We start from the raw sequence: 27,077 nt of genomic DNA on the forward strand, positions 1-27,077 counted from the left end.
AGAGATGATTTTATCCTCTGTAGTCTGTAGAACCAAAGGAAAACCTTTTTCATTCTAGTGACTTACTCACACATCTTTAATATTGGCCAGTTTGAAGCCCTGAAGTTACGGTCAGCACTGTTCTAGCATATAGTGATGTGCGCTCAAGACCTAAAAAGGGTGCTTACACGGGAGAAGGTGGAAGAGTGGCTGAGGAGGATTAAGATACTGAAACAATGATTTTCTTTAGTGCTAAGTTGTGTGCAGTTTTTTGTGAAATTACAGCGGAAAACACTACCTGTACCTAAATGGTAATGAACAATTGTACATCTTTTTCAGTAAAGTTGATTTCACACCGTAGTGCTTGAGCTAAGAAGGGAGTTTTGCTTAGCCTGGCTGCGTCGGAGGAAAGGCGTTATCAGCCATGATTTTCAAGGAAAGTGTTTGAAGGTAGCCAGGCTAGTTTGGTCCCAGCAGCAGGATGATCTTGCTATAGTAGAGCTGTGACAGAGACTATATTAGCCTGGGTGCAGTGTTGTGTTAGCATGACTACACTGCTCCCACTGTCTGGGCTAGCAGAGATGTTTGTTGCTACTGCTTTGTCGGGTAGATTTGTCACATAGAAAGACTTCGACTAACCTCAGTTGTCTTTGGACTAAACACCTACATGCAGATTTTCTATTACTGTAACATTTTCTTTCCAGAAATGTTACTTGTCCCCTCATTCCCCCCGCTCTACTATACTTCGGGAGTGTAAAGAAAAAAGCAACTCGGCTGTCTGAGTATGGTTTTAAGGACACTTATTTTTTTACAATAAACAAGTAGCTCATTTTTTCCTAAACTTTATTTTTCCCTCCCCTACAAAGTTTGCTGTCTAATAGCAACACATGTGGCTCGTGCCCCATGCATCAACCAGAAGAAAAGTTAGAGCAGCTGAAATTTTTTCAGTTCCCAAACTATGACCTCATAACAGAAATAAACATTATACAGGAGCATAATTTTCAGGTATACAATTTATCTGGTTACTGTACAATTTAGAGCATTTTTTGGTCTGTCTCCCTGCTATCTGCCTGCCTGGCTGTTAAAAATAAGGTTGGTTTGTACCACTTGGCTTCGGCAGTCCTTGAGACTGGCCAGAGTTGTAAAGCTTTAAACAGTTGTGCAGGTCTTTAATTGTAAATTAGTTTTGACAGGACTGCTAGGCAAAGGCCTGGCCCATCCCATCGTGATGCTAGCCGACAACCCCTTACTGCTCCTGGAGCAAGGAAACATGTGGAAGGAATTGTTCTTTTACATTTCACAGCTTGTCATTTCCTCTGCAGGGCAACCTCTGACCTCCCTGAAAGATCCTGACACCCGTAAGGGAAGTATTCCCACTGTTGTAAAGGAAGTGGAAAAACAGTTTAATGCCACAAAAGGAGGAGAAGTGTGTGTGTCAGAAGAAGCTGGGAGGAAAAGAGAAGAGCTTAAAATGCTTCCAGCAGGTTAGGACTTTTATTGCGTTATTTAATTTACTGAAAGTTTGCAAATAGATCTGCTTAGCATGTGTGTAAATACCCTCATCTCCCTTCCCCCTCTCTTTGCGATGTCATCTCATCGTTACTTCACTAGGCAAAGGAAGCAATGGAAGAATTTAAATCAATTGTGAGGGATCAAAAGCAGCTTAGGTGAAAAAGGTACAGAAGTGGTGGGCTCCTCTGTCTAAAAAGTATTAGTAGGCCAAATGTGTTAGTAATTACAAGGTGTGTGTGGAGTGCACTGACAACATTAGATTACGGCTGGTGTTTCCGTGACATTTTTACATCCTTTCATTTTATTTGGTCATTTATATCCATGGATCGCAACATGTTGCTGTTAGGTCCTTGGGAAGTATTTTTTCTTCCTGCAGCATGTTAATAGCAATATCCTTTGTTAATTGTGCTGAGCTAAATCACGTAAGAGTGCCTGTCTGTACTAACATCAGGTAGCATTTGCTTCTAGAATGTGGGGTTTCTTTTGAAGGCAAAGCCTTGCAATTTGCACTGTTTGTTGGGGGGGTTGGTTTGTTTGTTTGTTTGTTTTTAAAATCCCAGGTAAAACATACCTGTCTGAGAACTGAGTAACACAACCCCTAGGTCCTATTCTAAACTCAGATACCACCGTGATGGCCAGAGGACAGGGATCTGATGGTACCAAGGTTATAGACAGCCATCCCCACTTAATAACCTGGGTAGTGAATTGTGCTCTCTGTCCCACGATAGGAAAACGCCTGTGCAGGCACAGAAACCGCTGCTGCTCGCGCTCCCCTTCGGGCTCGCAGCCGTGCACGTGCCCAGGGTGCCAGCCAGCCCTCCTGGACATGGTACAGATGGTTAGGATGAATAGGTAGATTGAGTAGCTGAGGTAGCGGAGAGGGCATTGGAAGCTGACCTGAGATCTACAGTTATCCCCAGCGTTTGAGACTCTCCCACCCACCACAAACAAGGCGAGGGTAAACTTTCATTTTAGGGAAAGGATGATACTCATGCCCTTGGTGTGTAGAGAGAGCTGAAAGCGCAAGTGAAAATAAATTAATCCCTCCTTTTGAAGGGAAAGAGTGACTCTCCTTCTGTACTAGGAGGCTATAATAGGTCATGTTTAGACATTGAACTGAAAAATACTAGGTAAGAGATAGCTACCTGAGGTCTGATAGCTACCTCTTACCTGTGTAAACAGTGGTTTGTAATTGTCTTCAAGTCTGTGGGCTCCCCTAAATTATGCAGTAGAATTTTGGATGCTGATCTGAAGCCAACTGACATGCCAGTTTTCCTTTTACAGCAACCCATGAAATGTAGTTCAAAAACCATTTCTTTGGAGCTGTCCTCCTCTGTTGACTGCCCAAGAAGGCTAGGACTATGCATTTGCTATTATAGGTACATTTGTTGAATATCTCATGTTAAGCAGGTACAAATAGAGGTAGGAGCTACTATGGCATTGCTTAGCCAGGATTTGTAAACACTGAGTATTGATGTTGACCATCATAGACGTGTAAGAAGTAGAATACAGAGCTGGTGTCAATTTTTGTTAAATAGTGTTGGTGACAAAAGATTAAGCATGCTACAGAAAAAAGTAATAAAAATTCCCAATCAAGGGTTCTCAGTACGCCTCCTAATAAGAGCAACACTTCATTAACATGCCTTTTCTAGATGTTGGTCCTTCCAAGAATGTAATCACAGCCCTAGCTTAGAAATTTTTTTCCAACTTTTACGTTAGTGGAATCTACTTTGAAGTTCATTTAATTCATTCGCCCAACATTAGTTGTGCAAAGCAGCTTAGAATGCTCACAGTATTTAAAACATGAGTAACCTGCATGAACAAAAGTTGTTTTAAATAACATGTAACGGTATTTGACATTTGCTTTTAGCTGCTTTTAAAATTTTTTGCTGATTTCTTTTCCTTGCCAACATTTGGATGTTTCCACCTTTAGAATGTATGTCTCAAACCCCAATTATTAGTTGTGCAGGTAGACAACTATTTCTTCTGCCCTCTTCCCCCTACCCCCATCACTAATGCTTATCTAGGTCTAAAACTACCATGTTGAATTTTTATTCAAATTAGTTATGTGGAGTTTGGCAGAGATCCAATGCCAAACAAAGCATTTTAGAGCCCACATTTTCAGTTCAAGAGGGTCTCTTACAAATACCCTGAAACAATGCAGTTACAGAAGTGGCCTGATTTTGAAAGATACTGAATTACTACAACTTTTATCAGAGCAAGGTTAGATTCAAAGGGCATTGTTTTGCATCATCAGAAGACATGACTCAGTATACTCTAGGAGATAATACTGTAATCTACTGAGGATTTTAAAAACAGATCTTGTATAATAGGGAGTCTACCTAACTACAAGCAGATCTCCAAAAGCATCCATGGATTTGAATTAGGTGGAAAACATTTTTGCTTATCTTTATTCACAAGACACCAGAAGTTTTTCTTGATGAGCTCAATTTCTGGTACTTGCTAAATCTATTACATGTTAATTTAATGCAAAACTTTGGTTTCAAAAAGCGCATTACTAAAACACAGATTTTCTGTGATGGAATGCTGTCAGTAATGTAACCACTAAACTCAATATCTGCACTCAGAGCTAGGAAGGGAAAAAAGCTTCATTTTGGAATCCCCAGATAATTTCTGCAGAACCATGTGTAAACTAAGATTTATACTGTAACTGATGTTTAATTTGGAGCTTCAACAGTGACTGCATTTTTCCTCCCCACCAATGCTCATCTCAGCAGGCGGCTGCTCCCCAGCCTTCCTCTCATATGAAGCCTGATTTCTTTTTTCAAAGCCCTCAGTTATGCACGTACCACAGTAAAAACCCTGGAAACATGTAAAATATTTCTCATAAATATTGTTAGTCAGCCTGTTACAAGCAGCTTCCATTCTGCCCATTTTGGGGGTTTGACACTACTTCTGTTGTTCCTTCAACCCTCTGCTCTATTAACTTCTTATGGCACACCCAGGACAAACTTTTAGCCCCTGATTTTCAAACATAGCAGCTCAGAAGGATTCTTTTGCTCAATGTCTGTCTTCTAAAATGAACTTAATATTGAAAATTGAATATTAAATACTGATCATACTTAAGATCACCAATTAAAAACCCTCTCCGCATCTATGGAAAAACATTGGGAAGTGAATTGTGTCCTTTTGTGACATCAAAAAACATTTCTGTCTGAACAAAGCTTCAGAAAAACACCTAAGCAAACATGACATCAGGCTAACCGAGGAGTTGGTACACTAGCAGATAACACACAGAAATTTGTTCAGAACATATTACAATGTCCCCTCCATATCAAAATACAAAACACAGAGACAGTTTCATTCTAATTTTATAATTACCTTTGGAGAGAAAGTTTTTCATTTGTTAAAAAACGCTTGTGTAGGTGAGAAAAGACTTTGTTGAGAGGATTATATTTATGCTCACAGCCACTTCTGAAACAATTTTGTGAAAACCGGTGAGCCTTCCTTGCAATATTCTTCATTATACTGCAACAAGGTTCTTCTCCTTCTGACATGAGGTTTGCTTCTACATAATAGTTGTATGCAGATGCAAAAATAATTACCTAAACCAAAAAAGCCAAAGCTATTCTCATTGGTAGCTCCTCATGGGTGCCACTTTAAAGGGAACAAAGCGATGCTTTAAAATGAAGACTGATTGTCCTTCATTTTTTGTACAGGTAGAGGCTCAGATGGCCAAACTTTCTCTTTTTCTGCTGGCCTTTTCCTCCTCTGGGCAGGACTGTATAAAGGATTGGGTTGATTCTTGCAGATGGGATCAAATTCAGCTCCCGCTTACAGTTGTGCAATCCACGTAATCCAAACTCTTCTCTTTTCTGACTCTTACCACGCTGTTTGGTTTCCCACAGGCTGGGCTATTACTAGGGAGGGAGTCCAGATAGGATTTTCATATTATTTTCTGTTTCCCTGCTGTAATTTAACCAAGCTGCTGATTTCTTTGTTGTCTGCTGCCCCGGTCCTGGATGGCACCACTCTAAAATCCTTTCCTCCTGACTGAAAGAGAGGTTGCAGCCATCAGAAGGGTGTGCTCTTCATCCTTCTCTACTTTGCCTCCATATAAGTCAGAAGTATTTCCCACCAAACCAATGTAATTTCCTAGCTATGCTGTTTCTTTTTGTCCATATTTGAAAAAATATTTTAAAATCCCCCCCCCCCCCCCCCAAATACATCAAAATTTCACAGTATCAGCTCTATATGCAGCCTCTGAAAGTTTCACGTCATGGAGAATCTGTTTCCCACCCCTCTCTAATCCCAGTTCACAAAGGGTGTATCTACATTAGCATTTAGGTTTTTAGGGTGCTTTTGAAGTGAATGCCCTGCCCCAGTTGCTACTCTCCGGTTCACATTGCAGAGCGATCTCGGAGGACAAGCACTGGACTCCTTTAAGGTGACGCTAAGCAACAGGACGCGCTTTAGGTGCGTGTATCAGGTATTAATGGGCCATCAATTCCCAGGACCAGACTAAAGCTAGTCTGACATAAACTCTTCAACACACAGTGGGGTCCTCAGTGTTTAGTGGTATCCTCCGAATCGCTGGTTTCATTGCACAGATCCACTCCTGTTGCACCACAGAACTTGTTACAGAAGACATAACCAAAGAGGATAACTTCCAGGCTGAATGTAGACGATAAAAAAGTTTGCATTATACTCTGCAAGGGTTAAGAAGCAGTAAGACACCCTTTGTTATTAAAGGTCATGCTACTGTGCTCAGCTATTGCCCCAAGAAGGCTGATGCTGAGAGAAAGGTAACTGACTAGCATTAACATTTTAGTTTCCAACCTCTTTCCATCCTGTTTTAAAAATGCAGGTGTCAGCTGAACTCAGGGACTTGGTACAGCTGACACCTTCTTTGTGTCCCATATCAAGTGTGAGCTGTGTAGCATCTAAACTGTTTTGTTGGGACTTAATATCACCAAGAAATAAGACTGCTCTCAGCATTGTAAAGGTCTGGAAACAAACTTCATCTCACCATACTTTTCCAAATCCGGACATTACTGTTATCATGCCCATTCCACAATGGTGGGAAAAAGTGGTACCCATTTTTTCCTATTTGTCTTCCAAATGTACAGCATTAAAACTATTCTGCTGGACTTCTTACTGATACCTGGTCACAGATTTATAGCATGGGATTAAGAATTTTATTGTCTTCTCCAGGCCCTGGTGTAATCACATTTTCCTGCTTTTACGCATATGTTTGTTGACTTCCAAATAAATCTATTAACAGAGAGTTTACACCTCCCGTTGTACCTTTATCATAGCTATGATGCCTGTCTCTGATCATTCTTACTTGGTGCTATTTTCTCCTCCTCAAATTGTTTGGTTTTGTCATGAATGGTATTATGTTCCCCTGTCAGGGAACAAAATGTATTTTGAGTCAATTTACTAAAATAGTCACTGCTAAGTGCTATATCTGGACAAAGCTGACACCTTTGACATTTTCTAAAATGGTAAAAATAACTGTATTTAAGGTATGATTTATGGGTACTGTATGTCAAAGGAATTTCCTTGTTATTACATTTTCTGATGCAGCCATCCAAACTCCTTCAATGAACAAATTGCTGATAGTGCAGCTAATTAATGCTTTATTAGTTTTCTGTGGTCAATTATAACAAGTTATAAAAAAGTAAAATGCAATTTAATAATAAAGAACTGTGTGATTCTTGTTTCTTTCTCAGAACTGCATTGTTTTGTGCATGTGGAAGAAACAATTTCTACATAGCTCAGTTTTATAAGATACATTTCACCCCACTAAGAGCAACTCCTATGATTAAAAAGTAGACTGGAGTCTTTAAATGTCTTTCTGATTGCTGGCCTCTATTAAAAACTTCTTAAAATAATAGATAGGTTTAATTCCTCAAGCCAAAGAAAAATTATATCATCTTAAGTATTTTCCATATTTATTATATTGATGAGACTTGGCTGCAGAGAAAAAAAAGGAAGCAAAATCTCTTGTATTGCAAGTTTTAAATGTACCAGGCTAAGGTTTACTTAATTAGAACCTCCAGGCAATAAAGGAGCCCTTTTTTAAATTCTGTGAATCTTAATATGCTAAATAATGCAAAGCTTCAACTCTTCAAGCATGAGACACACATCTGGCAGCTTAACATTTAAATTACAGAAAAAAAACCACTTCAGTAGTAATTTTCATGAAGAAAAGAATGGGAAATGTATTACAACTAAATTTAATTTCTTTTTAGATTTTTCATCCTGTCTAATTGCAAGCATTTGCCATCTTCTCCCTTATTTATTTATTTTCATACAGATTTTTTCTGTACTTTTTATTGATCTTTAATTTGAGCAGCTTCTTACTGTTACAGCCATTGAAGAATTATATTGTGTTTTTACTTAGCAAAAATTGTTCAGAGAAATCTATGAGGAATTAATGAGCTCACTGGAAAAGAGCATTCAGAGCCTTACAAATAAAATATAAAAAGAGCATGTCATGATTAAATAACAAACTTGAGTTCCTTCTCCCTCCCATTTCTTATATGTGGAATATTATTGTTTTCTTTATTCTTTTTATTATGCTATTTTTTTAGCTAAGGTAATTACTGTTTTATTCATTTGTCTCCAAAAACGTCAAAGTCTTCATTATTTCAGCAAAGCTATTTGGAAACCCATTTCAGTGAGCCAAAATTAAAAAAAAATTGAACAACAAAGAAAACCACAGTAACCATCTTTACAAAGGTATGTTTACATTTTAATATGTGTTTATGGCTTCATACATGCATCACGTATATGGAATATGTGGAGACAATTTGAACTGTTTATACTGCATGTGTGCACACACGTGACATACCCAGCAGCTGTATTTTATGCAGTTTCACTGATTTCAGTAGACCTCTTCTTTCCCCCCCAAAATGATGCAAATACCTGTAAATACCTCATCCACTATGAATGCTCAGCATACATACACCTATACGTGTGTATATATATAGAAAGTAAGAAATAGAAAGATAACCATAGGTACATACACAAACACACAGGATCAAAGCTGTGACATTGTATATGTGTATATTGTATATCTGCAACTATAACACCTAAGAGGAGATCCTGCCTGTACTGTGATTTTCAGTACACTTGACTGTCTTTTAATGAGGGGAAGTGGAAGTAACTGGAAAAAAAAAAGTGAAATAATCATTAAGTATATTTTTGGCTTATCCTCTATGTGCCATACATTAAGAAGTGTAATACAGACCTTTATTTCCATCGCACCACTGCTTGCTGTGATGTGGGAGTACATTTTTGTTCACTCCATAGGTCATGGCTTTTCAGGATTTTGAGGGACACACTACTTGAGTAAACATTGCTTAGAAAACACAAGTACTTTGGATCCCTGTGCCTCATTCCTGATCCACAACTAAGCCCATACAAGAAAATTAACTTCCTTGTCTTTTCTGAAGAACACGTCCTGGGGTGTTTAAAATACCCTTCACTGTTGTTGTTCTTGTGTCTGTTATTTCTTTATTTCTACTTCCCCCCTCCCCCCCTATCTATACAATTGTTATTTCCAGCACCACAGTATCTGAATTTTTCTCTGCATTTATCATCCTAATGCTTCTGGAAGGTAGGAGAGAACTAACCACCTATTTATAACTAGGACAGAGGGGAAAAAATGACCTGCCTGGAGTCATGCAGGATCTTGGTGGGAGAGGGAACAAAACCCAGCTCCTTCCTTTCCAAAGCGTTGTCTTATGCACTGATATAAAAATACTTTTTTTTTTTTCTCCCCCCCTTACAGAGGATGATTTTTACCAAGATTGCCATGGCAGTGCAGACGTGCACTGTGGCTCATTTCAGCTGAAGGAAGGCCAAGGAGGACATCACAAGGTACTGGCCTTGGTCTGAACGTCACCATCTCCCTTAAAGCACACGGTGAAGCCATTGGAGCTTCTACCTGTGCCATTTAGGAATGATTTGTGGACTTGCTGCTTGTTGTTGTTGTGTTTCTTTAATCTATCACTGTGAATTTTGTTATAGCCTACCATAAGGCTTCACATGGCCAGGAGCATTGCTGTCTCCTGCATAGATCTATAGGGAGCTAGTCTCTCCAGCAAAGGAATTTCAAACGAGTAGTAGGAAAGACCATCCAGTAATCAGGCAACAGCAGCTTGATCAAGGCTGCACTGCAGGATGATATTATTTCAGTAATGTTTAAACACAAGGTAGATTTCCTGTGTGTCTATAACCTTCAAGCTCTCGTGTCCTTGTGCGGAAGACCCCTATCATCAGATACTTTTAGTATCCTTATTTGTAGCATCTTGGTCAAGGACATAATTCATTTGTGAACAAATATTGTGTCATCAGTAAAAGTTACCATGAAATCACCTCGTGACAACACTTTCTGGGTGAGATACTACTGGAACTTTCCAATTTAATGTAAATCCTGAGAACTAAGACACAAAGAATACTCTGGATTCCTGAGAATTGCTTCTACCTGCATTGTCTGTTCTAAATTAGATATTTTCCAATGAAGGATGCAATTTTTCTCTGTAAGTGTTGCTCCACTTCCCTCCTTAGACCAGCATGGCTGCAGTGAACTATAACTGCAAACATGAATATTCAAATTAATCATTCTGCCAATTTGCTTCACCCTGTTTTAGATGTACTCAGAAATATTTTTAATGCTTTTAATTGCCCATGGAAAAAAGTCACCATGGTACTCAGAGTACTCACAAACTCGTGTACTATGTACTGTGGCACAAATATTCAATAGCTGTGAATTATTATCACAACTTTGACCTTAGTAGTGTGATGATCTACAAATAAATATCTATCAGCAAAACCAGATTGGCCAACTGGAAATTCCCTCCATTTTATATGACTAAGTTTTCAAGTGATTTATGTATTTAGGGAGGTAAGGATAACTTGGAGAAACCAGAGTTACATATAAACATAACTGCAGGCTGATGTGTGTATGCATGTGTGTGTCTGTAGCCTTATATCTACAGGAAGACCAATTTCAGGACTGATGGAGCGGGTGTAATGGGCAAAGCCACCCAACCCATGGGAGTGGCAGAGTGAAATTCATTTCCTACAATCCCATAATAGCACATTGCCTTTGAACAAAATGCCACGCTCTTGTACGAACCTTGGTTGTGGGTGGCTCTCAAAGCCACATTAAAGCGACCTGGTTTCAGTAAGGTGCGTAAGCCCATGGGTAATTCAGCACTGTCTAGTCCCTTTGGACTCAGTGAAATGACTCACAAGCTTACAGTTATTGACATGTTTAAATAGATTTCTGAACTGAGGCTCTTATGAGAATACTTCTGCGCAAAAGAAATGTGAGCATGTGAAATCTCCTTTCAAAGGTTGTAAGAGCCCCTTTTTTAATGGGATGAGTGAACCCTAATGTTCAGTGAGATGCTTGTTTTAGCACGTTCCAGATTTAAACACTTGGTCTGAATTATGTCATTTGGACCTACTTGTATCTCTGGAACTGAAACCATCTTCTAAAATAATTTTATCCAACAATCTTATATTGGAAACAATTACAAACTAATGTAAAGAACAGACTTAAGGCAGAAGACAGAAGTTCATGTAGTGGATTATTCTCCTCAGCTGTCCCTTTTCTTTTCATAAATAGATTTTTTTTAAAATTTCTTTTTTTGTAACAAAAGCAAACAGAAAGACCTTTGGGTCTGACCTCACCGTTTTGGGGAATATAGGATATATCAGCAAAACCAAAGGTGTTATGGCTTTGCCCCCTCTGCCCCCAAATTCATCTATGCTAAGGAGTTGCAACTGGTCTACTGAGTATCTTTTGAGTGATGGGCATTAGTGACAATGTAGTTTTTGTGGCAATGAGTGTGCACACCGTTGCATGTATTCAAGATATTGAATGGTGGTTATGAAGGACACAGTGCTCCCAGTCAGTGACTTCTGAGAGAAGTAAAATCTATTCTGTGGCCATAATCTCATCCACATGCAGATGACTGAGCTTCTGCTTTTGTACTTCAGACAAGATCAAACAGAGTCTCAGAGAAATTCACTCATAATACTCTAACACCTTTGGGATTTATGTCTTAAATAATGTTCTTATATCTACTTTGCACAGGGATAATTTCATGGAGACAATGTTAGTGCAAGCAAGGTACTTTGCACATACTACCTACTGTGAAACCTTGACTTTTTCTAGGGAATTACGTTGGGCAGTCATGTGGCTAGGTGAAATGCAATACTATGTGTAGCTGCCTGGTCTTAGTATTTGAAAACAGCTTTGAGCACGCTACCCAATTCTACTTTGCCTTAACTATTCATGTTTACATAGAACCACTCTTTGACAAGATATTCTATTGCTTGTGGCAGCTTTTCTAATGACTGCTGAAAATATGATGATTGTATCATGTTTACTGATAACCATATTTAGCATTATGTAGGTATGGATATGAACCTCTGTCTGTTATGTCCATGAGCCTTAAATTAAAATTCAAAATGTGGATGAAGTCTATGTAATCCAAGCTTCAGAATTCAAATTTGCCTTTTAGAGCAAAACAGTTTACCGAGTTAAAAAAAACCCAACAACTTTGTAGTTTTCATAATTAGCAAAGTATAGAGTGATGTGACTACATCTAATGCCAACGCTGTGTTCCCTGGAAACTCAGATTTTTTGAGATCTACAGAGTAAACTTGGATGTTTTGTTCATTACAGATTTCATAAATGTGACAGTCAAAAAGGACCTTGAATCATTTAGGTTACCTTCTAGTATAGGCTAGAAAATTTCAACCACTTGCTCCATAAAATCAGCATCAAGGGATGGAGAACCAAAATTTTCCTTTGTGATTACCTCTAAACAGTATACTTTCCATCTCCCTGTCTAAAAGAAAGAACAAAAAGGGAGTCCTATTTCTAGTTCGAGCATAACTGGTTTTAACTTGCATCCCTTTGTTCTCTCTGGGCTTGTTCACTAAATGTTAACAAACCCTTTACAGAGTTTGGTATTGTGCCTAGGAAGGTATTAATAGATAGCTTCATGAAGTCACCTGCAGGTGTCTGGTAAGTTACAACCTCATTGTATCTCTTGGTGGAAGTGATGTTTGGCTCTCTGTCCAGGGGCGATAACGCTGAGCATGCAAGGAACCTGCCGGTCACTCCAGAGAGAGGTGATACCAGTGCTGAATCAGGCCCTGTGCGTGCAAAAACGTTATTCCAGAGATGAGCACAGATTAGGATTCTGTACTCTGTAGCTCAAGGAATAGTTTAAAACAGCATAAACTGCCACCAGTGCTGGAAGATGCAGTACTGTCCCTCTCCTCCTTTGTGCTGGCACCAGTGCAGGGTGGCCTGGATCAGAATGGGTCCAGCTGAGAGCTAACCCAGTTAATAAAAGGAAAAGAAAAGAGGCCAAACAACATTAATTCCCTTCCCAGGTCAGTTCCCTCCGTATGTTTTATTGTGTGGATGTCCAAATTTTGGTGCTGACGGAGTGTGGTGTGCAACACAGGAAAAAGTGAGCAGGTAGAGGAAGGCTGGATGACTTCTTCTGGTGTCAGCACGAGCTTACGCCTCCTTGAGAGGGTTTGTCAAACCACAGGCTTACAGGAACATAAATCAATTCACTGAACAATACTCTGTGCACAGTTCTGGGCCCCACAATTTAAGAAGGATGTGAAGGTCCTTGAATGCACCCAGAGGAGTGCAACAAAGCTGGTGACAGGGCTGGAAGGAATGTCCTATGAGGAGCGGCTGAGGAGTTTGGACTTGCCTAGTTTGGAGAAAAGGAGGCTGAGAGGCAACCTCATTGCTCTCTACAGCTTCCTGAGGAGGGGAAGCGGAGAGGGAGGTGCTGAGCTCTTCTCCCCGGTATCCAGTGACAGGACGCATGGGAATGGTTCAAAGCTGCGTCAGGGGAGGTTTAGACAGGACATTGAGCATTTCTTTACCAAGAGGGTGGTCAAACACTGGAACAGGCTTCCTAGAGAGGTTGTTGATGCCCCAAGCCTGTCGGTGTTTAAGAGGCATTTGGACAATGACCTTAATACCATGCTTTACCTTGGTCAGGCCTGAAGTGGTCAGGCAGTTGGACTAGATGGTCATTGTAGGTCCCTTCCAACTGAAATAATCCATTCTGTTCTATTCTATTCTTAAGCGTTTTGAGCCAGCTTTGCCACTGCTGTTTTCCAGGTTTGTTTTAGAGTGAGGAGTAAAACAGAGCTAGAAGTTCAAAACAGGGTGAAACTGTCAGCTTTTACTTTGATAGCTCTGCCCAGCTAATTACCTTACTATTCTAACTTGTTTTTTCTTTTCATTTAAAGATCAGCTGGAATAACTCACCTGACCAATGTTATCAGGAAAAATGGGGCCCTGGGAACAATGCAAGCCTAGAAGAAGGGAAAGCATCTGCAGAGAGCATTTTTTACTTGGAGGAGTTAGAGAAATATACTTTTTCTGTGTGGTAAGTAATCTCAGCATCAAATAGTTTCACAACCCCAAAGCATGCATTGTTATTCTTGTATTATTCTTCTATCATCTACATTCAGATGAATGTTATTAGGTTGCAAAATCCAAACATAGGTTGACAATTACCTAAGCAATGTCAGTTTGTCCCCTTTGTGCACGCATGTTATGATTAAGACATCATATGCTATTCTTCCACAGAGCTCATTTTTTTGTGTGTGCGCTATTTATTTGTATAAATATTAAGTATTTTATTTTCTGCTTTTTGGTCACTGTGGCCCCTGGCCTTATTGACAACATGCAGACCCTGCCTGGAATTCAGAATTACTAATTTCCTCCTACTTTCCTTCCCAATCGAACTTTACAAATAAGAGTTACTTTTTCTTCACAAAATCATTGTGAAGTAAGGAAGGGCTGTTATTTCACCTTCGTGGATAGGGATATAAGGTAAGATGTTTCTAGCACTTATAAATAACCAAAGACTTGGATTTTCTTTGAATCCTTAGTATTGTTTATGATTGAAGTTGATTAGAAAAAATTTGGAAGCATTTTTTGTCTGCAATTTTGATATTGCTGCGTTGCTTTGAGAAGCTGTGTCAGGATGAAATGAAAGAGAATTTCTAACAAAATCTTTTCAGCATTTTAAGAGCAATTCACTACCTTTCTTGGATGTTACTTTGAATATTATTACTTTTCTCTGTTATAAAATACACATATGGGGAATGACTTAAAATGAAAAGATAAATTAAAGTGAAATTAAAAAGACTGCATCAAAATGAAATCTTTTCATTTACTTATAATTATTTTCCTGGGATTTCATCTTCAAGGTAATTGCAAAAGTTGGACAGCTATTTGTAATTAGTAGAAAACAATGAAGACCCAATCCTTCACTAAATGAAATTATCTGGTAGTCTTTCACATAGCCCTGTATTGTGTTTTGAATGTTCAAAACCCAGCTGTAATGTTCATCTCTGGCATCTATGTTCTTCTGCAAATCAGCCTCTAGAGTTTCAAATAAAGCATCCAGAAAATGAGCAACAGGATAGGGTGGATGTCTGTGAAAATTTAGTTTTAAATGACTTCCCTATCAAAACATTCGAAAGCAGGATTACCTAATCAGAAAAGCCAAGCAGCCTTCAGCATCACTAGTCCTGCCATTCCCTGCTCTCACTTGCCACATTCACTTGGTGTCTTTAAAGTTTGGCAGAAAGTTAGGTAAAGACCCTACAGACAAAGTGTGTTTTCACTATAGAAATCTGAACTCAACCCTAGAGGTGGTCAGCCCTGAGTATTGCAGGAGGCAGCAATCAAGTGGAAGAATAACACACAATCATATAATTAGACTCCCATAATTCTGCTGAATTCATTGTGGTTATTTTGTTCAATTAAGGACTCCCCCATCCCAGCCATAATTTAAGAATAAATTTTAGAGTAGCAGTGTTCATCCAAATATCCTTGCCGGCTCCCACTGTTTTATTTTACCTACCTCAATTTTCAAATTAAATTAACCAAATTACCATTAACCCTTTCTGTCTCAAGGTGCTTGCTTTCTGTGGCGGTGAACTTCACTGTCTCTCTTCTGTGTCTTGCAGAGTTACAGTGATACAATTAACGTTTAAAGTCAGCAGCATTGATCCTTTATTCTTCTCAAAGTTTTTCACCTTGAAATTGCTGGGAAAGGGGCCCAAGTCCATCCTTCCTTAGCACTGAGCACATACTGGTTTCTGGTTGCTGTCCCTGCAGCAGCCTGGCCCCTGGCTTTGAAGCCCATGGCCTCTGCAACTGCACAAGGTGCCCAGAAGAGCAGAAGGAAAAGGCATATGTCTTCGCTTGGCGTGCACCTCACCGTCTGATTTGGGGACCAAGAAAAAATAATGGTTCTTTCTTCCTTTTTCTTTTACTTTTCCTTTCTTTATGCTTTCTTAGGAAGCCCAGTTGACTTTGGAGCCCCACGCCTGCGGGGACACTGGCTTCACTAGGGTTCCCTGGGGGGGCAGAGGTATGTCTGAGCACAGTAACTTACAGGGCATGAACCGTATATTCCTGGTATGAAACGAAGACTACAAGGCATGCTTCATCGTGACTGTGCTGCTCATCCTTCTGTGAAGACAGCTGAGGCTAATATTTTATTATTTCAATATGCCATTCTACTTACTGTCTCTGTTATCCTGTTTGAAATAAGGACCAGCGCTTGCTTTATTTACTTATTTATTACATGAAAGTCCCATGAGGTTGGGGGAAACAAAACAGAATTTAGAGAGCATTTCTTTGCTTTCTGCTTTGCTCGTGGTAAAATGTCATCTTTATCAGAAAGGAAAAAACGGGAAAACAAATTACTCCACTCTTGATCAAGTAATACAGATATTACACTTAGCATGCCATGTAAAGAATGTGTCCTTAATAATTTTTTTTTTTTTTAACTTGGAGTTAGTTCAGTTTCCCTGTATGACTGAAGGAGTATCCGATACCTTATGAATTCTTAGTTCCATTTGTTACCCTACCAGCATGATGTTTCAGTTGTTACTCACTTCTGTCTGTCTCTTCTCCTTTCCTGGTCTCCTACTTTCTCCTTCAAAGGGCGTCAACTCCTCTTTGTTTCCAGACCTTCCTCTCTGTTAGGATTGCTACCTTTTAAAAAATGCAATGCAAGATAATTAGCTACTACAAAAATTTTTAATAGGACTGTAGATCTGGGGGAAGCTTAGATCTCCATAAACTTCAGAGTTTTAGATGCTCCAAGATGCAATCTGAGCAATTTCCTTGATCTTTTATTGCAGCTGGTAAATCATTTATTGGGCTAGGTTATTTTACAAAATCCTCTTTAAAAACAAAATCCCATAAAATGTATTTATCATAAAATACTGCACAACCAACAGTCTTCAAAGTTGTACATACCCTGTATTAATTAAAAGCTAGTGTTGTACTGTGACAAGTTAAAAGTATCCACTCTGTCTCAGTCTCTCTCTTTTTTCCCCCTCTCTCCCCCCGCCTCTCCCTGTATTTTTTTCTCTCTTCTTTCCTCTCTCTCATCTTCTCTTTTCTTGTAGGGCTTGCCAAAGGGGAGATTGGCGAGTACGAGCAAAATATTCTTTTGTGATCACAAATATTTTTCTGATAATTGTGATATTTTTTTTGTTTCCATTGCTATAGCATGCCTGTCCTTTTCCATTCATATTAATTTGACAGTGGTGTCTCACATCCGTAGGCCATAGTCAAACCTCCTTACAGTGGGCATTATACACATATGTAATAAAAAGATCATTCTGGCTGCAGAAGCCCGCAGCCTTCAGCTTCGATCTTGCAGCCTACACGAGTGACTTTTCCACCGTGCCCACATACAGCCTTGCTGAGAGCAGCAGGCTTTTGCTCAGGTCCAGTGAATTGGTGGTGACGGGGATGAGTCCAAAACATAAGATGAGAGAGAAGTGGTTAAGACAACAGACAAACGTGGTCACATATTACAGGGAGGTGCACGCTGTTGATGTGGTCAGCCGCGGTCACAGCCCGGTAGCTGCTGAACAGCCACTGAGTGCTTTTGCAGACCTTCTGGAGAGCCGACCCCAGGACTTTTTCTCCCGCCACGGCATCTCTGAACCTCCCTTCTCTCAGAAATGTGTGTTTCTGGAACTAGAAGCCTGTGTAACCTGCAGCAGAACATGAATATTTTTAGTGGTTCCTGTCTAAATAAGACAGGTGAAATCTATAACCTTGCGAGAGAAAATGTTTGGAGGAATTTTGACCCTTGCAGCCCAAAACCTGCTGTCAGAAGCTTTCTAGCCCTGTTCTTCTGTTCCCTGAAACAAGCAAAACTTGAGGAAAAATTGTTCTTCATGGCTATTTGTCACTATAAAGCCAGACTTCCTGAAAGTGCATAATAAATACAGATCTGAGAAATAATTTCAGCACCTCAGCACTTTAACACTGCTTTTTATGCATAGTGTTAGAGGAGATAGGAAAAAGATCCTAGATTTCAGAAACTTTTATCTGTCTTAATACAAAAAAAAATAATGACATGAACACTTTCTGTGACTCTAGGAACCTTCAAGCTTGAGTTTAAATATAAATAATGAACTAGCAGTTTCAATCACCAAAACTTATCATCAAACACAACTCTTAAGGGTTAATATTACACACTAATATAAAAGTAACGATCATCCTTTGTCTCCGTGCAATTAGCTTTTTAACAACGTGCCTGTAGCTCATACCCAGGCTAAATGCTGCTTTGAAATATTTTCTCCTGAACTCCAAATGTGCTAAGCTGACTCCGGCCAGCTTCTGTAAAAATAATTTATTGTAGAGTACTGCCTTTTGTGGGGGAATACCCAGCGCCTCGTGCAACAGTGCTGTGTGACGCCCATAGTAGCTCGGCTGCAGGCTGGTCGGTGCAGCATCAGTGCAGGATCAGACAGCATCCTGAGACAGGAGACAAGCCGGTGTCCCGCTGCATGCAGGCATCATTAAGAAATAAACCTAGATTTATATTCTCGCACCTCTGAAATCCAGCGAGGGTGGGCCAGGCTTTGGTTCTCACTTTTACAGCCATCAGCAGATGCAGCCCTGGTCCAAGAGGAGTAGCAAGGAGAGGGTGGAGAAGAAACAGGCTCTTGGCAGCATACACCAGCCTGGGCAGGGCAGAGGGGGTTGAAGACCCCTTTGCAACCCTGCCTCTGCACCTGTAGCCTTTATGATTTTACCTGCTGGGGGGTTTTTGGCCAAATCAATGAGGACACTGAGGGGCAGGAAGAGTTAACTGTAAACAGCACAGTATAGTAAAGTTGTTTTTTAATAAAAACAATAAACTTTCCCTTTATAATACACATGTGATTTGACATTGAAATAAATGCAGATGCTTCTTTGCTTGGTGTATTCCCTGTTGTGCTTTCTAAAACACCTTCACATATGGTTTGCCTCATTCCTGTGAAACTGCTTGTTGTTTATGTCATACAAACAGAACAGATTGAATTTACACCAAGTAAGGAGGGTGATGAATTATACGTTGGAGGAAAATCCCTGTCTGAGCGTTTAAAATTTGTTCAAAATTAGTGTTGCCTGTTTAAAAAGTTTCCCTGGATTCTCCCTTGAGCTCTTCTAAAGATTTCATTAAAATAAAAAAAGAATTCTACAACTGCCTATAAATGCAACCTTTTATTCAAATATGTAACATTTACCTAAAATCAAAGGTCAGATTTTACCAGTTTTTTATAGCTGTCCTAGTAGGATCTGCTTCATGCACTATATATAAAATATTGCCATTAAGAGTAGGCATTCAACTTTCTTTGTGAAAGGGAGACTAGCTCTTTATTGCTTGCTTTAAAAAGTGCTAATCATTTAAAAATTACTTCAAGAAACTGTTTCTCAGTAACTTCTGATAGTCCACCTAAACCCTGTTTCATTGTTTCTAATTCCATTTTGAAGTGGAATCTAGTTAATATTTTTCAAGATGGAGATTTAAAGGCAGGCCGAGCTTTACCTCTTAGGAGAAATCAGAAGTCCCGCAGTTTTCTTTGAATGCTTTCAAATCTTTCACATGTGGTTCCTAAAAATGCTTAAGCTTTGACTGTGTGAGTACAGAGTGTCGCCAGGACTGGTCCTGATTCTGTACTCTTTGTGGGAGTTTTGTTTTGCAGGCAAGTCATAGCAGGACACAGGTGATGGATTTTTTTTTTTTTTCATGTATTCAGATGTCAGATCGGTGTTTACGTTGGTGCATGTCCTCACATCTTTGCAGATTGAATTTTTACAGCAGACCAGTACATATTTCTGTGGAGTTTTTGCTTTAGTCTTAGTTTTGCCAGGGATTTTTCTGTTGCGGTAAAAGTTTGCTTTTTGAAAATTATCCTATGGACAAATCATTAAATATGGCTATGGCATCTTTCCTATTCCGTGTGATTTTTCTGAAGCTGTCTGTTGCTTCTTTTATTATACAGTATGATTCATAAGTGGGCAAAGTCTAATGGACTGCATACATTTAGGGGGACTGTATTTCTTTGCTGTCTTGTGCAACTGCAGAAATATATCCCTGTACCAGTGCATTGTGGTAAAATGGTGCAAGTGAAACGTGAATGAGAAATGATGTGTATCTCCTGCTGATGATTCAGATGTAGAGGAGAAGACAGAGGGGACCAAACTGTTTGGAAACAAATTTGAAATCACCAAAAAGGTGCAGGCATCTGGAGTCTGCTCCCTCTCTGTCCAAATCCAGGTTGTGTAATTTAAGTGGCAGAAGAACATAGATTTTGGATATTCAGAGTTAATAAAGAGTTTGTAAATCCCGGGAGGTGACTAGCAGTTTAGACAATGAAAAGCATGGTTGCCTTTATGTCCTAGCAGTGCCAGAAGGAAAGCTGGGTGTCTGTATTTATAATCTATAAATTCTGTCCTTGGTTCCTCCTATAGTAGCCTGCTTAAATATTTTCGGCCATGCTCACCTTCAGCAAGTTATGGACATTAGGGACCCGTTCTAGCTACAACCCATTCATTTCCATGGATTACGCAGTATTTAGTATTGCCTAAATTGCCTTCAGTTTCGCCCCGATATTAGGATGTCTTAAATTATGTTAACGTTTATCTAAACTGCTGGAAAAATAGGAAGTAACAATTTAAGGATTGAAAATACATGCTAAGGAAACATGAATCTGTATTCAGAACTGTCTTTTACAAGGGTCTTTTGCAAAGCACTCCAATGCCTATGCACACATTTGATTTTGCTGGAATTTGGTGGTGTTATGGTGACAGGGGAACACTTACTATTGCGAGTACCTATGGACTTCAGTGCAATTATGCTCAACAATAATTTTATTTATATGTTTGAGATGATGAAAAGAGTTGGCAGCAGCTGGCCTTCATCCCGCAGGTTCCAGACCTGCAGAACTCTGCTAGCTGAGAGCTGGCCTTGAGCAATGGAGAGGAGAAATTAGCGATACAAATCACTCAGTGGAGAGTGTGAATTGAGAGTGATCAGTGAGTAATCACTCACTGAAGGTGCCAGGGAGATGTTTGGTTGGTTTGTTGGTTGGTTTTTCTTTTTTCTTTTTCTACTGGCTTTCACATTCTTGAGCAGAAAGGAGCAGTGAGCTCAGTCCTTAAGCAACTTCAGTAAGAAAACCAAGTTTTCCTACAGATCCTGGCAAGGCACTTGTGTGGTTGTTATATGATTATACATGATGGAGCTGGAACAGCAGGCAAATGCTCCCCGATGCTGGAGCAATTCACAATTTGACCTAGTCTTTTCCAGGAGAGCACATTTATAATTCCATGCAAAAATGCTTTTTTTCCCCACTCTCCTTCTCCCCCTTAGAGAAATCCTATTCTGTAAAAGTGAAAAAAGATGGTTCAAATTTGGCAGTAGTTAGGGAAAAGCTTGGTATGATGACAGAATATGGCTATCATGTAGCTTTTTGACAGAAATCACTAGTTTCTCTCTTTAAATACTGGGAACGCTGACTCTCCAGTCAACAAGCAGCCTGGGCTCCCAAAGTTGTTGGAGCCTTTACACAAGGGCAGTCAAAGTGCCTCCAAGAGAATACTGCCAGCATTTCTCCCTTACAAGCATTTCACACCATTCAGCCTTGATTCCTGCTCAGCACAGAAGTACTTTTTGACATAGCTGAGTTGTTCTTTAGTTTATTCAGACTCACAGGAAGGTAGAAGACTTGGCAAGCTGGCTGTGAAACATCGGGTAGAGAGCGATGTGGTTGTTGTTTGTCATTTAATACACATTTTGTTTTCATGAGCTAGAAAAGATGACATTACTGATGACTAGTGAAGAAAAGCAAAGCTATAAGTGCGCCATACACGGTCATCTCTAATGAATAGCATGAATAAAAATACTAAGTGCATTACATAGCTAACTGTCACATCTTCAGGGCACTACAGTAAATAAGTGGGAGTTATACATGTGCATTAGTAGCAAAATGGGTACCACATTTTGGATACTATTGAGTACAGTGTGGAGAGAAAAATATGATAGATTGCTGCTTTTTATCTGTCACTGCTGTGGCACAGAAGCATAGACCATATGTTTGTAAAATGACTTTGTTATTTCAGTAAATTCTCTAACTCTTTCTGTTGTAGCCTGTAGCAAAATGAATAAGTAGCTGAAGATCCTGGTGGGATAGTTCTGAATCTATCAGAATAAAATACCTCTGCAGAGGCATAATTATTATTAAATATACAGTGATGTGTGACAAAACAGCCAGATAAGTTAGGAGGATCTCTGCCCTTACAGGTTTACAGTATAAACTGAGACACTTTGCAAAGGGTGGGGACAAGAAGCTGTGATGGTAAGCTGAAAAGAGCAGAAGCAGGAAAGTTTGGGCAAATATGGGCCTTGTAACTGGTGACTCTCTCTTCTTATCTCAGAGGTGATGGTAGACGTGTGGACAACTGTCAAAATCCTCCTCCTCAATCACTTAGCGGGACCAATATTTCACCCCACATATTTTGTCCTTGCTTTAGGTGGAATGCAGTGTCTCCCTCCCTGGAAATGTCAATTGGTACAGGGCAGTGATGAGAAAGGTGGATAAGAAAGGACAGAGGGGATCTGTCATTTGCCTGGCCTTGGATCCAAAAATCCAACCCAACCCCCTAGGTTTGGAAGTCTGGTTACAAAATTCTGAATAAGCTACAATCTCTTGCTTTTTGATTTAAGAGGAAGTCCAACAAACGGAATTTGCAGTAGTGATGCTTGAATGTTACAAAGGTGTGAATCACTGTCTTGAGCTTAGTTTTAAACAGACTAGGTAGCTCTCCAGTGTACTTTGCCCTTGTAAGTTTCTCAGGCTGGTACCTGGATCTATCCCAGTTTTTGTTTTAAGTCTCCACTGAGAGATAATGACTGAGAACATGCCAGATGGTTTGTTTTATGGGGTTCACAGTGATGACACTCCTGGTTCAGCCTTTCTTGCAGCTGTACTGAATGCTGTGTCTTTCTCACAGTGTGCAGAGATGCCCTCTCTGACTGCTAATCCTGCAGTCTAAACAATTGCTGGGGATGGAAAAAAAAAATCCCATTCCTTGATCAGTCCCATTACCCAGAAATAGAGGACAAGCTATTTTACAGAGCTTTTAACTAACTACTGATGTAATTTGTTCTGCATTGTTTGCCCATTAATCCAAAAATTACTGTTCCCTTTGAAGTTTGCTTTATATAGAGGAAACAATGCCACCCTTAACCATCGTGTGTATCATTTTATGCAGGGTAACTGTCTATTTGTATTTGCCTTGTATTTCAGTTAAATGTGGTACAGGGGCCTTCTAACGTTTTTGGTTGTTTGGTAAGTTATAGTATTTCAAAGTTGGAATCATTTCCATTTCAAAACATTGCTCATTGATCCTCAGCTTCTAAAAGACACTCGGATGTATGTTCATGCCACAAGTATTCAATTTAGCCTTAGAAGTGGCAGGAATTTTGAGGAAAGAAAAGATTATCTCGTCTCTGAGTATCTGCCTTTCCCTCTCTGGCTTTAACATATGTACATCATATTTAGAGTTTGACCTACAAAATGGCAGAGGGTGAAAGATGCATATTCAGTCCAGTTCATCACGTGACGAAGCATTCACTATCCCACACAGTGCATGTGGAGACATACTTCCCCGTCTGTACATGCATTAGATACGTAAGTACACAAACCATTTGAAAACAGTCCCCAGTTTTCTTGGAGGTAGCTGTAAGAACCAGCATCTCCACTGTGGTAGTGTCTCTCTTATTCCCCAGCTTTCAGGAAAAATATGATAAATGAAAGGTTTAGCAACCATATGCCTATATTTTTTTCCTCAAGGCCAAAACTGAATAAATACCAAATTTCCAGATTTGAGGTCCCAAAAGAAGGTCAATAGCTAGTCCTGGAAACAAATGATCTTTTAGTGGCTTTAGATGGAAATATGCTTCCTTCATATTTTTAATCAGTCCCTAATAAATGAGCAGCCCAGGTGCTAAGATCATAGCAGGACCCTCCAAATGGTGGCCCAAGGAATGGCTCCATCCAGCATCTCAGTGGCTTCCAGCAATTCCTTGTGATTGCATATACCCAAAAGCTTAACGCCAGCTGTGCTGCAGTCACAGAGGTGTGACTCTAGTGTACTGCCACCGATCTGCAGAGTCACGGGAGATTAAAAATCCTACTCTAGTTCATTGGTAAATTGGCTATTATTTTTAGTTAGTTCCCCAGGTGAATGCATCCATCCTATGCTAATAATCAGTCTGAATTAATTCTGGGAGAGCGTTTTCAAAGCGGCATACAGCAGGCTGGTGTCTCCATGGTAGGTTGTCTCCTGTGTATTAGTGTGGAAATGTATTACATTAAAAGCTCTGTTTATTAGACTATCCTGTTTCTCCAAAGCACTGGGTCTATTTAACCTACTGTGCTAGTTATTTTCCTAAAGATTTTCAGTCCTGTACTTTTTTAATAAAAATTAACAGTGGGAGAAAAGATGAGTGGATGGGAAATTCAGTGAAATCTGACTTGGGCAATATAAGAAATTCTCAATTATGGAATCAAGTGACAAAAGAAGTAATATTTTAAGCCTGGCCCGCACAAAACTGCAGCCGTGTGGAATCTTCCCATTTGCCTTCTCTGGGCTTTGGATCAGGCCCTGGAGATACCAGCCGTGTTTCAAGGGTTTATGATCATTGTTCACTTTGGAAACACGGCCAGGCTTCAGAATAGGGGCTGCATTCCACATGCACCAGGAGTAGCCTTTTCCCTACTTTGAGTAATGTTACAGGAACAATAAAAAATTCTTGCTACTGGGAACGCGAAGCTCCGTGGGACTTAGATGGGACCTGACATTTATACAGTTCATCACTACTGTAGATCAAGGAACGCTACTTTTAGCAAAGCATGCATATTCATTCTTTTTTGTTAACCTTTGCTTCAGTGCATTCATGACAAGATTGTATGGGTATGTAGCTGTGTTTTAACAGTTTTTTAATTTCAGTTGTTGCTTGAAGCACTATGCTGGAAATTAGACACTTTTAGTAGTTCAATTATTGTTGATTTATTCATCCCTCTTGTAGATACAGTGAATGTAGTTACTATAGTAAGGTTATCTAGTTCTGAATGCCAAATGCCAAGTTTCAGAGCTTACATCTTGGCAACTGCAAGACTTATTGGCTTGGAATTTGTCATGCCAGCAGTACTGCCTTGTAGCATTTATTTCACAGATTTTCATTAAATGAGGGAAGACAAGAGAGAATAGTGCTACTAGTGACATCGTGCATCAAACTGTTTACTAACATTACAGGGAAATCGGCTCAAAATAACGTACTCCAGGCTTCATTCTGCCATTTTCCTAGACTTCATTGGAAGAATGGCAGCATTGCACTAAATATAGAGATGTAAAAATGCTAATTGGGAAAAATGTTTTATTTAATATCACCCTTTTTGAAAGAAATGGGAAGCTTAGAACAGCAAAATACACTAAAAATGCTGTATAATGCTTGAACATTCACTAACTTTGTTCTAATTTCTCTTTTGGGGCAATGAGTCAGCAGAAACTTGCTTAAGTTCCACCAGCTTTAGCATCTGCTCCGAGTGTTTTGCTAAAGACAGCAAATGCTGCAGTAATACAAAGGGGCAGATCCTCAGCTGAGGTGAGTTGTTAAAGTGCCATTTCCAGTGGAGTGATGACAATTCACTCTGACTGAAGCGTAAACTTTCATGCTAACCTACTGTAATACTTTCCATCATACTGTAGACTGTCTACATGTGAAATATAATGCACCTAATGGCATTTAAATTAGCTATCATTGGAGGCATCTGTCATACTATAATCTTTCCCAGCCATTTGTAAGGTCCTCTACTACTTAGCCTCTTTCTGCTTTTCAGTAGCGTGTCTTGTGCTGATGTTACTCTACATCCAAAGGTATCAGCTCTCATCTCCCCTTGCTGCTACTTCCACGTGCAGCTTTAACCTATCCTTTTTACCTGGGGAGAACTCCTCTTGATATCTACGAAGTCTTTCCTCTAATCCCATCTTCTGCAAAAAGGCACCTAACGTCTAGCTCTTAGAGTGATGATAACCTGAGACTGCTGAGACTAGTGTGATGTCGAACGAAAACACAGCCCCATGCATGGCTTTCAACTTACATTTGTGTTTAATTCTCCGCCATGCAGTTTCAATGCTACATTACGATCTCTCTGAAGCATGAACTGGCAATGTTATTAGTTCATCCAGCATCTTGGATGCTTCTAGAATAGTAAAAAAAGGAATGCCAATTAATCATTTGCCTTTACCATTTAGCAACAACAGAACTTCAGCTGAAGGTCAGTGTCACTGCTGTCATTTCAATGGTTATACACATGTAAGGAGCTGATTCTAATAGTTTAGGCAAAAACTGTAGCAGGAGTATGAGAACAGCTGATCCACTCAGTGGAGTGATCCATAATCAGCTGATAAATAACATGATGTGCTGTAGTTATTATTTTGTTTCAGTGGCTGTCATCAGCTAAAGGTTTTGTCTTTGTTTAGGATTAAAATGAAAAATCACAGATCTTTCTTAATTCATTGCTCAAAGATTCTCTCCAAAATAACTAAAGCAAAAATTTCAACTGGAAAAAGGAGGAGCATAAACTTTTTTCCACTGTGGTTATTTCTTCCTATAGATTGAGGACAGTATTCTACACTTTAAATGGAGAGTCTGCACTGAGGTTTTCTTTATATGGTATTCACCAAAATGTGAAGATTTTGGCTTTACAAAAATGATGCCTTTTGCACTGACACTGCTTTGTTCTCTGGGTTTAAAAAAACCCAGTGATTTTTTAAAGAAACAGCAAACCTAAAAATATATCAAAGTCTAATATTCTTTTCATCCGTATTTGCATTTCTCATTGTCTTTCAATCCTTGCTTCAGACCCACTGATTTATTAAATCTCTCTTCTTTACTCAGCTAATTTGTGTATGCGGAATATTTCTGGTTTCATTGCTGTCCCCTCTTCCTCGTTAGTAGTTCACAGGTTTTCTCAGGCAGTTGAAAAACACATGCTGTTGCAGGATACTTTCTAATCCGTGTTTGCCAGTAACTGAATTATACATGGGTGGCATAGCACATACCCAGTCTTTCATCCTTATCTGTTACTTCATCATTACTTTCAATCTGCAGTGAAAAATGTGACTAACATGTTGTGTGGTATAAATAGACACTGCAGGTTGAGATCATTTATGCATG

The 27,077-nt window shown here is 39.5% G+C and overlaps 1 protein-coding gene across 1 annotated transcript in view; it reads left to right on the forward strand.

The window, feature by feature from the left end:
- The window catches only part of LOC142406497 (uncharacterized), a 114,768-nt gene that overhangs the window by 23,148 nt on the left and 64,543 nt on the right, over positions 1 to 27,077 (forward strand). The window contains exons 6-8 of the mRNA XM_075495445.1: positions 1,302 to 1,463; positions 9,254 to 9,342; positions 13,768 to 13,907. Coding sequence (XP_075351560.1) covers positions 1,302 to 1,463; positions 9,254 to 9,342; positions 13,768 to 13,907 — 391 coding nt within the window. The remainder of the gene's footprint in view (positions 1 to 1,301; positions 1,464 to 9,253; positions 9,343 to 13,767; positions 13,908 to 27,077) is intronic.

The sequence above is a fragment of the Mycteria americana genome, chromosome 2 (assembly GCF_035582795.1).
Source record: "Mycteria americana isolate JAX WOST 10 ecotype Jacksonville Zoo and Gardens chromosome 2, USCA_MyAme_1.0, whole genome shotgun sequence".
Taxonomy (NCBI): Eukaryota; Metazoa; Chordata; class Aves; order Ciconiiformes; family Ciconiidae; genus Mycteria; species Mycteria americana.